Below are 14,446 nucleotides of genomic sequence, written 5' to 3'. Positions count from 1 at the left end.
TCCCAGAGAAAAATCTGGGATGCTGAGAGACAGAGAGAGAGAGAGAGAGAGAGAGGAGAGAGAGAAGGAGATATAAAAAAGGAGAGAGAAACAGGAGAGAGAGAATGAGAGACAGAGAGAATGAGAGACAGAAAATGAGAGAGAAACAGAATGAGAAAGGGAGAGAGAGAATGAGGGGGGGAGAGAATGACACAAAGAGAATGAGAGAGAGAATGAGAGATAATGACAGAGAGAATGACAGAATGAGAGAGAGAGAGATTGAGAGACAGAATGAGAGAGAAAATGAGAGAGACAAAATGAGAGAGAGAGAGAATGGCAGAGAGAGAATGAGAGAGATAAAGATAGAATGAGAGAGAGAGAATGAGAGAGGGAGAGTTCAGGTGTGCTATGACCGGGGCCGTTGTGGTTTGTTCGAAAAACCACACTTAAGCAATATGTAAATCCAGCCTAAACTTCCTCATATTACATTCAGCTGTGTGAAGCTTGATCTTGAATTGGCAGAAAGGCTTTGGGGTGGTAGCCGTGGTAAGCAGTAAAGACAAAAAGAAAAGAAAACTCTAAAAGTACGGATTGTGCTGCATGACATAGCAAAAATTTGCTAAACGCCTACAATGCAAACATTATGGACTGCTTAGTGAGTGAACACCTACCGTGAGATATAAACTGTAAGATTCATTCAAGTTCTAGGAAATAAATCCGAGTGTTTAGATCAATGTTTAGATAAAGGAAGAACTTCTTTTTATATATAACTTGTTATTAATTTTTTTTTAAAAAAATAAAAAGTAACAAAATAAAAATAAAGAAATTAAAAAGAAAGACAAAACTGCAAAAAAAAAAAAGGGGGGGGGAGAGAAATAGAAAAAACAAGAACAGAACAAAGAATTTATAAAGAAGACCTGATCTTCTTTATAGCAGTCCTCCACTTACAACAGTTCATTTAGTGACTGTTCAAAGTTACAAGAACACTGAAAAAAGTGACTTATGACCAGAGGTGGGTTTCAGCAGGTTCTGACCAGTTCTAGAGAACCGATAGTGGAAATTTTGAGTAGTTCAGAGAACCTCTGGCTGGCCCCACCCGCATCTATTCTCTGCCTCCTGAGTCCCAGCTGATCAGGAGGAAATGGGGATTCTGTGTAACCTTCTCCTGGAGTGGGGTGGGAATGGAGATTTTACAGTATCCTACCCCTGCCACACCCACCAAGCCATGCCCACAGAAATGAGAGTAAAAAAAATTGAATCCCACCTCTGCTTATGACTGTTTTCACATTTACAATTGTGCAACTTGAAACCAAAATTCAGATGCTTGGCAATTGACTCACGTTTATGATGGTGACAGTATCTGATCAACTTTTGTCACCTACTGACCAACTTTTGTCACCTACTAACAAACAAGCTCAATGGGGGAACCGCTTAACAACTGCCTTGCTATCTTAACAACTGCAGCAATTCACTTTAGAACCGTGGCAAGAAAGGTCGTAAAATGGAGCAAAATTCACTTAACCAAATATCTTACTTAGCAACAGAAATTTTGGGCTCAGTTATGGCCATACAGTAAGTCGAGGACTACTTGTATACATTTACCTCTTACTCTACGGTTACAACTTAACTTTCTTCTTTCTACAATCAATCCAATCTAATCATCAGAACCATAAATCATATTTGTTTTCCTTTCAAGCAAAAGTCTATAAGGGGTTAGGTAAAGGAGAGATAGCTTTAAAGACAGCCTAAATTAATCTTTAATCACAGATTCTCCTTCTGCTGTTTTCTTATCTAGTTCTTTCTGTTTTACATTTTCCAGCACTGAAGCCACTCATGTGTTTTCTCTCACATGAGATTTTGCTGAAAACTACTACGGAAATTACTGGTGTTCGGACTACCTTCTTATCATCTGGTTGAACTCCTCCTCCTCCCTTCTGCTCAGCTGTGGCTTTTCTCCTTCCTTGAAGAGTTTCTGTTTCCCGGATACCATGGCCTGGAATGGATGTAGGAATTGTTCATGCCTGATAGGTCAAGAGGAAGATCCTTGTTCACCATGTTGACTCCTGTGGTTGAGGAATAAGTGAGATCTTCTCCAAAGTGGGTCTTCACAAAAGCCTGTGAACCATGCCCTGCCAGCGTCGTCCACGGACAGCCAGTGACACACCCCGAGAAGACCTCTTCTATCAAACTTATTATTGCTTGAGCCAACAGTACCCTCTGATTCTTCTTCTCTTGGTTATTGTGCTGAGCATCTGCGTGGCTCTCATTGCTACTACCTTTTCCAGTGGTAGGGTAAGTTTCAGTGGTGGGATTCTACCGGTTTGGACTGGTTTGGGCAAACTGTTAGCTCTGACTATCAGCCGTGAGTGAACTGGTTAGCTCTGATTTTGAAATGGGCCCACCTGCCCGCCTCTGTACTCACCTGTATTTCTGTTTCTGGAGCCCAGTTGATTGGGGTGGCAGAGTGGATTGCCGCACCTCAGCTGTTTTCCTTGCCAGAGGCAATGCAGAAGGTGAGTTTTCTCCAAACTGTGCATGCCTGCGAGTGCAGCAAGAATGTGCACGTGATGTGCATGGTTAGTAAACCAGTTGTTAAACCAGTAGGACCCCACCTCTGGTAAGTTTGCAATGAAGAGAGCAGAGTAAGGTCTGGTTGTCTTTGGAAAGAGGTACTGTAAGATATTAGGAGCAGAACAAACCAAGGGAAAATCTTTCTGGAGATGCATTCAGGTAGACAGTCTACATTTCACTTTGATCCCTGGGAATTTCTACTGAAATGAGCAGGAAGTAAGTAATGACAACCAATCAGGGGTGAAATCCTCCCGGTTTGGACCAGATCGCCCAATCCGGTAGTGATGGCGGCGGGTGGTTCGGAGAACTGGTAGCAAAAATCCCTGCCCCCCCCCATACCCAGCTGAGCTGCGTGATCATAAGAGGTTTTTTTTTTACTTTTAAAAGCATTTTTTCTCTAGCTGAAAAATTGCTTTTAAAAGTTAAAAAAAAAAAAGCCTGATCGTCAGAGGCTTTTTTTAAAGGCAAAAAAAAATGCTTTTAAAAGAAAACAAAAATTTATATTTTAAATGGGAGTTATAAAAATAATGTCATGGAATGTGAAGGGTACAGGGAACCAGATTAAAAGAAGAAGATTGGAGCTTAAGATTAAAAGGGATTTGCCAGACATTTTATTTTTACAAGAAACCCATCAGAAATCTGAAGATTCAAATAGAATGTATATAAAAGGTATGCAAATATATGAAAAAGCATTTGGATCTTCAAAAGCTAGAGGAGTTGCAACACTGATATCAGATAGGGTGTACTTTGAAAAACATAAGGTAATTTTGGATGAAGATGGAAGATATGTAATAATTGTTGGAAATCTTAATGAGGAAAAAGTGACACTTGTTAATTTATATTTACCGAATGAAAAACAAAGAGAATTTCTTGAAAAATAACAAAATTTTGGAGAATGAAAGTGTAGGAAAGTAATTGTGGCTGGGGATTTTAATTTAATCAGAGATAAAATAGATAGTACTAATCCCACCGCTGTGGAGGAGCAAATAAAATGGGGATTTTAAATATGTGGATGCTTGAAATGGCGTGGTTGATGTGTGGAGAGAGGTTAAAGGAATTGAGAGAGTATACACTTTTTTCTAAGATATATAATACATATTCTAGAATTGATTATATTTTTCTTTCTAAAGATTTGTTGAATAATGTGGATAAGGTAGATGTGGGAATTTTAAAGATTCTGATCATGCAGAAGTTATGGTGGACTTAGATTTTAATTTTGAGAAAAAGAAGCTATTGGAGATATGACGAAATTGTATAAAATGAAAAGGATAAAAATGGATACTTAAAAATTGGAGGAAAGTTGGAGATTAAATGATAACGGGAGGTTAAATTTGAAATTGTTTGGGATGCGATGAAAGCGGTGTTTAGAGGAGAGTATTAAATTATCAAGTAGGAAATATAAAAATTATAAAATTAAAATGGAAAGAGATAAAATCAGATTAAAGAATTGGAAAATCAATTTTGCTTACTAAAGAAAAAAATTCTTCAGGAGCTTAATATGTTAAGAAATAAAATGATAGAAGAAGATACAGAGTTAGTAAAAAGAAATTTGAGATTTTAAATAGGAATTTTTGAATTTAGTAATAGAAATTCTAAATTATTGGCAAAGATGGCGAAAGATAAAAGAGAGAAGAGAGAAATTGGAGTTTTGATAGATGATAGAGGTATAAGATGTTATAAAAAATTAGAGAAATGTGAAGTGGTTAGAAATTTTTTTCAGAATCTATATTCAAAGAAACCAATTAATCGGGGAAAATTGCAAAGCTATTTAGAAAAGTATGTGGTGAAAATTGATCAAACATATAAGGAATTGATGGAAGAAGATATAACACAAGATGAGATTAATGGAATAATACAAAAATTAAAATTAGGGAAAGCTCCAGGTGAGGATGGATTACCTGTTGAGTTTTATAAAGAATTTAAAGAATTAATAATACCAAGATTGCAAAAATTATTCAATGGAATATTACATGGTGGGAAGTACCTTCGTCATGGAATAGAACGGTGATATCCCTAATTCCTAAACCAGATAAAGATTTAGAAAGGATTGAGTCCTATCGGCCCATTTCTTTAATTAATCAGGATGCAAAGATATTTACTGCTATTATAAGTAATAGATTAAATAGATTTATAGATAGATATATAAGTTATAATCAAGTAGGTTTTGTGAAGGGTAGATACATGAGTGATATTGTTAGAAGAGTATTAAATATTATAGATGTAGCTGAATATAATGGTGATAAAATTGGTATAGTATCATTGGATATTTTTAAAGCTTTTGATTCTGTACAATGGGAAACAATTAAAGTAATTGTGGAGGCTTTAGGCTTTGGTAATAAGTTTATACATGTTATTTCAAAATTATACCAAAAGAGCAGTGCAAGAGTGAAGGTGAATGGAATATTAACTGAAGAGATAAAATTAGAAGCTGGTACGAGACAAGGATGTCCCCTGTCCCCAACATTATTTTTATTGGCTATGGAAATATTGACAAAAATGATAGAAAAAGATGAAGAATTAGAAGGATATAAGGGGTATAAGATAAATTTGTATGCGGATGATACTTTAATTATTTTGAAAAATGTAGAGAAAGATTTGAAAAAGATATATAAGCATTTGATAGAATTTGAAGAAATGACAGGATTGAAAGTAAATTGGTCAAAGTCAGAATTATTGATGGATAGTAATGGTAATGAGTCTGAGAATATGCAAGAGCAATTTGGGATAAGAAAACACATTGAAATATTTGGGTATAGTGCTTTCACTTAAGGTTAAAGAATTGAAAAAACTTAATTATGATGTGGTGATTAACGAAATTGAGAAGAAGATAGATAAATATAAAATTTTAAAGTTGTCTTGGTTTGGTAGAATTGCAATGTGTAAGATGATGTTGCTGCCCAAGTTCAACTTTTTATTCGAGATGCTACCACTAAATTTGACAGAGAAAGATATTGAAGGATATCAGAAAAAACTGGATAAATTTTGCAATGGTGGCAAAAGACCCAGATTAGTGAAGAAAATGTGGTATCAAAATCAAAAGGAAGGTGGATTAGGAATCCCCAAATTACTTAATTATTACTGTGCGTATGGTATCCGGATAGTGGTAAAAATACTTAAAGGTGAAGATAATTATTGGAGATTTAGAGTTAAGGGATATAGAAATTTGGATCAAGGTGGTTTTAGATAAAGCAAATTTAAAATGTGTAAGTAGAAGTTATTGGTTAAAGGATTAAGTAAAATGTGGAACAAATTTGTTAAAATTTTAATTCGGATATAATCTTTTGGGGAGACAACTGGAATTTGGCCAATTAAAATAATATAAAACGTAATGAAGTGATTAAAGAGGAAAATATAGAAATTATTAGAGATTGGATAAAAGTTATGGAAATGAAAGGAGGAATAAAGAAATTATTGAAAAATTAGGGTTAAGTTGGTTTGAAAAATACAGATAGAAAATGGACAAAAAAACTAAAGGAAAATTATTCAATAAATAGATGTGAAACTGAATTTGAATATTTAGTATCTCGGATTATGAAAGATGAAATTGGGCTAAAGGGACTCGTTAGTAGGGTTTATAAGATTATAAATTCTGATGAAAAATTACAAAGAGTGATGAGGACAAATTGGGAAAAAGATCTTAATATTGAAATACCAGAATCAGATTGGAATGTGAATTGGAAGAGTAGAATTATGAGAACTTTATCTATAAGGATTAAAGAGCACAATTATAAAGTTGTTTGGAAATGGTATTTGACTCCAGTAAGATTGTCACAAATGGATAAAAAAACTAGTAAAAAATGTTGGAGATGTGAGATGGAATTGGGGACTTATGAACATATGTGGTATAATTGTGATAAGGTTAAAAGTTTTGGCAACAATTGGAGAAAATGATATTTGAAATGATGGGGAAAGTAATAACATTGAGAGTGGAAACTATATTATTGTTGGTAATTAAGGAAATAGAATTAACAAAATATGAAAAGAATTGATTAGAATTATGATTATAATAGGTAGAATTATAATAGCTAGATATTGGAAACTAGATGTGATTTTTAGAATAGAAGAGTGGAATTCTGAAATGTGGAAACTAGCTTTAAATGATAAAATGACATGTGATATTAAAATTAGAAGTGGTGTGTATAAAGAAGATATTTTCTGGAAGACTTGGAAACCATTTGTGGACTTTGCGCTTGGAACATTGGACGCTTCAGTACCTGTACCTCGAGAACGTGGATTTTGGCAATCATGAGGATATATCCGAAGACCCAAATCTTCCTTTTATGTATAGCACAAGGGTGTAATAATGTATTTTTTTTGTTTGTTTGTTGTAAAAAAAGTAATAAAAAAAAATAAAAATAAAAAATAAAAGAAAACAAAAGCTTCCGACAATCAGGCAACTCAGCTGAGATCGTCAGAGGAGCCTTTTAAAAGCATTTTTTACAACCTCTTTGGCCGAAGAGGTTGTAAAAAAATGCTTTTAAAAATAAAAAATAAAAAGTTGGCCATGCCCATATATATATAAATGTATGTATATTTGTTTTCATAGATTTTCATGGGTATAGGTATGTAGGTCTTGGCATACTCAGGTTTTTTTCCCGTGTAAGGTTGAGAATATCTTGGTGATGTTTCGACGAGGTCTCACTCGTCATCATCAGGCTGGTGCTTACCACTTCGTGCTTGTGCGAGCAAAGCGTGGTTGGAGCTGCCATCTCTCTATAAGACCTCGATGAAATGTCACCAAGATACTCTCAACCTTACACAGGAAAAGATCCAGATACGCCAAGACACACACACACACACACACACACACACACACACACACACGTATAGGTATAGGTATAGGTATAGGTATAGGTATAGGTATATGTGTATGTGTATGTGTATGTGTATGTGTATGTATATGTATATATAACCCTGCCTAGGAAATAGCTGCAACTTTTTCCAGGCAATTGTGCTCTGGAACAATAAATGAATAAACAGGTCCAAGTCAGTTTTACCAGCTTCTTCACCTTCTTCACCAGCCAAGAGATAAAAATAGAGAGAAAGAATAGAGATCAACAGTTCAGGTGACCATGAAAAGACTTCTCATCCAGGAAAATGCAAATATTTGAGTCTTTAAACAAAGCTGCAGAATTTGATCCCAGTATGATAGAACTGCAGAATCAGAGGGAACATGAAGATTATTTAGTTGAGGTTCCTCTACAAAATTCAAGAAAACCAGTGAAATCATTAATGAAAGATGGTTGTCCACCTTCTTCTTAAAAACCTTCAGACATAGAGAGGCTTCAATCCAGGGGTGGGATTCTGCCAGTTCGGACCGGTTTGGGCATACCAGTAGCTCCGATAATCAGCTGCACGCCCTTCGCTATAAAAGGTAAAGGTGTAGGTTCCCCTCGCACATATGTGCTGGTCGTTCCCACTCTAGGGGGCGGTGCTCATCTCTGTTTCAAAGCCAAAGAGCCAGTGCTATCCGAAGACGTCTCTGTGGTCATGTGGCCGGCATGACTAAACACCAAAGGCGCACGGAACACTGTGACCTTCCCACCAAAGGTGGTCCCTATTTTTCTACTTGCATTTTTTATGTGCTTTCGAACTGCTAGGTTAGCAGAAGCTGGGACAAGTAACGGGAGCTCACTCCGTTATGCGGCACTAGGGATTCGAACTGCTGAACTGCTGACCTTTCGATCGACAAGCTCAGCATCCTAGCCACTGAGCCACCATGTCCCATGCCCTTCGCTATACCTACCTTTATTTCCTTTGTTTGAAGCCCAGCTGATCGGCACGGCAGCGTGGATTGCCACATCTCAGCTGTTTTATTCACCGGAGCTGCAGTAGAAGGTGCTATTTTCAAACGTATTGCGCACTCTCAAATCGCCCATTTGGCATGTGCAAAGTGAACCGGTTGTTACCCCGGTTGAATCCCACCACTGCTACAATCTCCATGAGTAAACCATTCCACCATTGTACAGAAATTAATATCAGGTGTTTTCTTTATATTTAAATGAAATTTAGGGGGCTGTAAGTTTTATCTTTAAACTTCTGGTCTTAGTTTCCAGTTTCCATAATCCCTTAATTTCTCTTTATGTACCTGAACATGGGTATCATGTCTCTTCTCAGTCTTCTTTTCTCCAGATTGAACATCTCCAGTTCCTTCAGCCTGCACTGTTAGAAGTTGTCCTAAAGTCCTTCTAACATCTTTGTTGCCCTCCTCCAAACCCCTTCGGAAATGTGGCCCTTACTAGTGCTAAGCAGAGAAGAATAATTGCTTCAGATAGAGATGATATTCAGCTGGCTCGGACCAGTTCAGGCGAACCAGTAGTGGTGGCCTGCGGGTGGTGCCCTGCCCACTCGCCCTTGCATAATCCCATCCTATATCGCTGTGTTTTTTATGCTGCATGCATGTGTGGATGGTGTGTACGAGCGATTTGCCGTGTTGTTTGATGTCACACACATGTGCGGATGGTGCATGTGAGTGAATTGCTGTGTTTTATGACACATGCACAGATGGCGTGCAAATGAAGCGAGCATCTGTTAGCAAATACTCACATTTCCGGTGCTGGGTAAACCAGTTGCTACAGTATATAAAGGAGATCTCTGGCTTCATATATATTTCATACAATGCAGCCAGAGCTAGGACACCTCTTCTAGCAGCTCTTAAAATACAGACATGAGGGATGTTTGTAAAACTATGATATCGAGTAGAATGAGCAAAAACAGTGGTAGTCAACCTGGTCCCTACCGCCCACTAGTGGGTGTTCCAGCTTTCATGGTGAGTGGTAGGGCTTTTGTCCAATACTGAAGCACTTTCCTTTTTTTTTTAATTTAATTGACTTTAAAAAAAAATTTCATAGCATTATTTAAAAACATTTTCATTAGGTTTTCATAAAATTCCTGATGACAATTTAAATTTCTGAAAATATACTATTTGTATCGCCCGCGCATAAGTTTAGTTCACGTTACGTAAGTGAAACTAAATGGCTCTATAGTGAGACTGCAAACAAAAGAGCCTCATCCCAGAATAGCTTGCGCATCTCCCCCCACACCACCCAGCTGTAACAGACAAGCAGAGCTGGTAGCCGTCCCCCCCCGCCCAAACCCAATCCACGATACATGAGAGGCATGCACAGACAACGATACACAGCACATTACTGTGAAACCGGTGGTTAGAAAATTTTACTACTAACAGAGATACAAAAGTGGGCGGTAGGTATAAAAAGATTGACTACCCCTGTTCTATACAATTAAATTGAAAACCCCTGATATTGCATTAATAATGCTACTGTGTAGTGCATTAATATTAATGCACTACACAGTAGCATTCAGTATAGTTACTGCTCTGGTATAGAAGCTGTTTTTCAGCCTATTTGTCCTTGTTTTTATTGTCCTGTACTGTCTGCCAGATGGTAATAATTACCAAAAAAAAAGGTGCCCAGGATAAAATAGATCTTTAAGAATATTTTGAACTTTCTTAAGGCAGTGGGACGTGATGGCTCAGTGGCTAAGATGATGAGCTTGTCAATCAAAAGGTCGGCAGTTCAGTGGTTCGAATCCCTAGTGCCGTGTAACTGGGTGAGCTCCTGTTACTTGTCCCAGCTTCTGCCAACCTAGGAGTTCGAAAGCACATAAAAAATGCAAGTAGAAAAATAGGGACCATCTTTGGTGGGAAGGTAACAGCATTCTGTGCACCTTTGGCATTTAGTCATGCTGGCCACATGACTACAGAGATGTCTTCAGACATTGCTGGCTCTTCTGCTTTGAAACGGAGATGAGCATTGCCAATGACTAGGACATATGCGAGGGGAACCTTAAGGCAGTGGGAGCTATAAAGCTCTTCCAAAGAGGGGACAGGGCAACCAATGAACCTCTGGGCAATGATGTTAACCCTCTGGAGTGCTGTTGTATCTGCCACTGTACAATTGGCAAATCACATGCTTTGTCAAGCATATGCTACTCATTGAGCATAGTTCTACTTTCCAGTGGCTTTGTAACCAGATTAACTGAGGGCCTTTTTTCCTCTCTTCTCCAGGATTTCTCCTCTAACTTGGCTTTCCTGATTACATTATTCATCGCTTTGCTTATCTTCAGCCTCATCTTGGTCTTTGTGTGCATGGAAAACATCTTCCAGAGATGCACCCGCCTGTTCTCAGCTGTCATTTGGACTTGTCTGATCGCAATGGGTTATGTATTCATCTTTGCCGGTGGAGTGGTTTGCGCTTGGGACCAGGTGAGGCACCAAGGTTGGATCATCTGCTGGCATGAATATAAAAAAATGGGGAATGAGGATTTACAGAAGAAATGGTTTTCACAATCTTTTTTTTTAGGATCAAAGCCAATGTATTTGTGAAATGTATGTCATGACATAAGATATCATGACATCATGATGTAAGATCTGTCCTTCTCTATTTGTATCACAGTGCATACAGGAATTAATCAATAGAATAGAATAGAGTAGAATAGAATAGAATAGAGTAGAGTAGAGTAGAGTAGAGTAGAGTAGAGTAGAGTAGAGTAGAGTAGAGTAGAGTAGAGTAGAGTAGAATAGAATAGAATAGAATAGAATATAATCCAACCCCCTGCTTAGGCAGGAAACCCTATACCACTCCAGACAAATGGTTATCCAACATCTTCTTAAAAAGTTCCAGTGTTGGAGCATTCACAACTTCTGGAGGCAAGTTGTTTTACTGATTATTTGTTCTAACTGTTAGGAAAGTTCTCCTTAGTTCTAAGTTGCTTCTGTCCTTGATTAGTTTCCACCCATTGCTTCTTGTCCTGCCCTCTGGTGCTTTGGAGAATAGCTTGATTCTCTCTTGTTTGTGGTGACCCCTGAGATATTAGAACACTGTTATCATGTCACCCTAGACCTTCTTTTCATCAAACTAAACATAGCCAGTTCCAGCAACCGTTCTTCATATATTTTAGCCTTCAGTCCTCTAATCATCTTTGTTGCTCTTCTCTGCACTCTTTCTGCTGCTCTAGAATGCAACTACAGCTCTATTTGTTTTGATGAACAGGGTGATTTATATGTAAAAAGGCAAAATGCGTCTGTTTAATAGTTCTAGTCAACATATTTTCCTGATTTCAAGTTTTCATTTGTTGTTTAATTTTTCACGCACAGAGAAGGGAAATATTGAGATTTTCAGAAGGGAGGGAGAGAGATGAAGAACTGCCAAATTGTTTAGGAAATTAGTGTTGTCCAGGGAAGAATCAGTTAAATAAAATTCATGTATTGGGAGCTGGAAATTCTCTATTGTGTTCTAAGCTGGAATCTTTGAGGAAAGACTTCAATTTGCATTTATTCTTCCTGCTATGACTCCTTATGGAAAGTTGACTGGCGTGACCTGTTTTTCCCCCAAAGGTCTCTTTCTTCCTCTTCATAATCTTCATTGTCTATACCCTGTTGCCTGTTGGCATGAAAGATGCAGTAGTTGCCGGTATAGTTGCTTCTCTCTCGCACATCATAGTTCTGAGTATCTACCTGTCAATGGGCCACAGTTCACCTTCACAACTGGCTGTGCAGGTAAGTCTACTGTCAACTTTCAAAGTATCCCTGGCCTGCTCTTGAGTTGCCATAGGCAAGGGGGGATGGGAAACCAATGAAACAGCACGCCAACCAAAGACAGATGGACATTCCAGACTTATCTCTCTCAAGGTTGTCTCCCAAAGTTACCCACAGCCGCCAGAGTGGAGTGGTTTCTACAACCCACAAAATTGCTCTGTTGGCAAATGTGATTGATGACACACTGTGGGGGGATAGGGGAAACAGGGTCATGATTGGGGAATAAATTACATGGGGTTAGAGCTGGCTTCACTTGCAAATGTGCGGACATGAAGCTCCTAATAAATAACTGGATTTTTTTTGAAGCTTGGCTTGAGGCTCATGATTTATTTAGGGCATCTGTTGGAACTCTGATATCTATCCTATACCTTTTCAAACAGATTTTCCCCAATTTATCCCAGTATTGTATGTTTCCTCAATTTGTATTTCTTGGGTTCTGTCCAGGAGATATCATCTTACTTTAGCTTCATCATGGGGCCTCCTTGTCAGCTGTGATTTACCAAGGCTAAATCTCATGTTAACCTTTGTGCTTCAATTGAATGGAAACTCAGTAAAATCTAACTGAAAAGAAGCACAGTGGCTCACATGGTTAAGATGCTGGGTTGACAATTTGCAAGCCCAGGTGCTCGCGTGTGATGGGGTGAGCTTCTGTCATTCGCTCCAGCTGCTGCTGACCTAGCAGTTCAAAATCATGCTAACAAGAGTAGATAAATAGGTACCACAGAAGCGCTTCAAGGCTTCTGACCTTGTAGTATGATATCTAACTGAAGTTTGCTCTAACTTTTGATACAATGGTATCACAGTGCACAGAAATATCAGAATCTCCCACAACCTTAGCCAACTCCTTTTCCAAGATTGTAATAATCCAGCCCTGGAACTCCATTGGAGATGATTAACCTGGGTCCTGGGTCACTTATTCGGGAAGAATCTTAAATTGTCCCACACCATTGTTTCTATTTCACAAATCACTGCTTCATCAATAAGTTTCTTACGACATTAATCCAAGAGGGTCTATCAGCAATTAAAGCCCGTCCTACCTGGACTGCAATCTTCCCATCAATCACAATTCACTTTGTCTTTGTGTGTGCTTCCAGCAACTGGCCAATCTAGTCATCTTTGTCTGTGGTAACTTAGTGGGTGCCTATCACAAGCATTTGATGGAGGTGGCCCTGGGTGAGACCTTCCAAGAGACCTTCAACCTCATCCAATCTCGAGTTAAGCTGGAGTCGGAGAAGCGACACCAGGTGAGTGTAGAAGGCAATGTGGAGAAAGACACACAGGGAGAGATATTTACCTAGCTGTAGTTGCTCTTGTTGGATCTTGAAACAGCTAAGCAGGTTAGATAGAACTTTTCTCCATCTGAAGAAAGGCTCTGTCAAACAGTGATTGAGAAATGTTCAAAATCTGAACCAACTGTAGTATGAAAACAACTCAGCAGTGAATGGATTCATGTGTCGTGTCCCACTCCTCTGCTGACAGCCGGGTCAGGGAAATCTGAATCAGGCGTGCCTCTGCAGCTCTGCCAAAGTCCTAGCAAAGTCCTCAGGGCAGGCAGGAGACCAGAAAGTGACTTCAGCAAGATATGTTTAGACTTTGCCTGACTCAGAGAATGCCAGAAAGCAGATCCTTTATATAGGCCATGGGGTGTGGCTCCATGACTCAGCACTTATCCAGGCCTGCCCCTCCCTTCCTTCTGTTGCCTCCGCCTATCAAGTCTTCTGACGCGAGGGTCACTCCAGTCTGCAGCTGTTGGTAATTGACCTCCCTCAGGCTCACATGCTGTGGAGGAGGGGGAGGGGTCTAGTTGCTCCGTTTGCCTGGGCATGGAGCCAGAGCTGGGGGCTGGAGGTATTTCCTCCTCTTCAGCCTGTCTGGGCATGGAGCCAGGGCTGGGGCCGGGAGGCATACTAGGACATTCCTCCATGTTCGGAAGCAGATAAGAAGGCCCCAGCTGTGGTGAGATCGGACGAGACACAACATCATGCTCTCCCCATGTGAGATAAGTTCTACATCTCTGAGAAGGTTCCACAACTCATTCCATTAATGCTTTTTTCCTTCCCCATCTTCTGCTTACTCCTAGGAACATTTGCTCCTCTCCATCCTTCCTGCTTACATTGCCTTGGAGATGAAGGCTGAGATCATTGAGCGGCTGCGGGATGGAGGCCAGTCCCAGCGGCAGCATGAAAGTGCCAACAACTTCCACAACCTTTATGTCAAGAGGCACCAGAATGTCAGGTACTTGATTTGAAGGCATCTGCCACATGGAAGATTGCTTGGTGGGACTTTTGCAGTTGGAGGAAGAGAAAGGTGGTGAATTTGGAGGAGTTGCTAGTCCTTTTT

At 39.1% G+C, this 14,446-nt stretch overlaps 1 protein-coding gene across 6 annotated transcripts in view; it reads left to right on the top strand.

Moving 5' to 3' along the window:
- Positions 1-14,446, top strand: part of ADCY4 (adenylate cyclase 4) — a 107,011-nt gene that overhangs the window by 29,638 nt on the left and 62,927 nt on the right. For 5 of the 6 annotated variants that reach the window (XM_058180816.1, XM_058180817.1, XM_058180814.1 and 2 more), the window contains exons 2-6: positions 1,799-2,271; positions 10,577-10,774; positions 11,906-12,067; positions 13,201-13,350; positions 14,187-14,341. In XM_058180816.1, the coding sequence (XP_058036799.1) occupies positions 2,104-2,271; positions 10,577-10,774; positions 11,906-12,067; positions 13,201-13,350; positions 14,187-14,341 (833 nt within the window). In that variant the 5' untranslated portion in view covers positions 1,799-2,103. Of the gene's footprint in view, positions 1-1,798; positions 2,272-10,576; positions 10,775-11,905; positions 12,068-13,200; positions 13,351-14,186; positions 14,342-14,446 lie in introns of those variants that run through there. The other variant, XM_058180819.1, reaches the window with a different exon arrangement.

Source organism: Ahaetulla prasina, chromosome 4, assembly GCF_028640845.1.
Source record: "Ahaetulla prasina isolate Xishuangbanna chromosome 4, ASM2864084v1, whole genome shotgun sequence".
NCBI lineage: Eukaryota > Metazoa > Chordata > Lepidosauria > Squamata > Colubridae > Ahaetulla > Ahaetulla prasina.
This window is presented reverse-complemented; position numbering and strand designations above follow the sequence as displayed.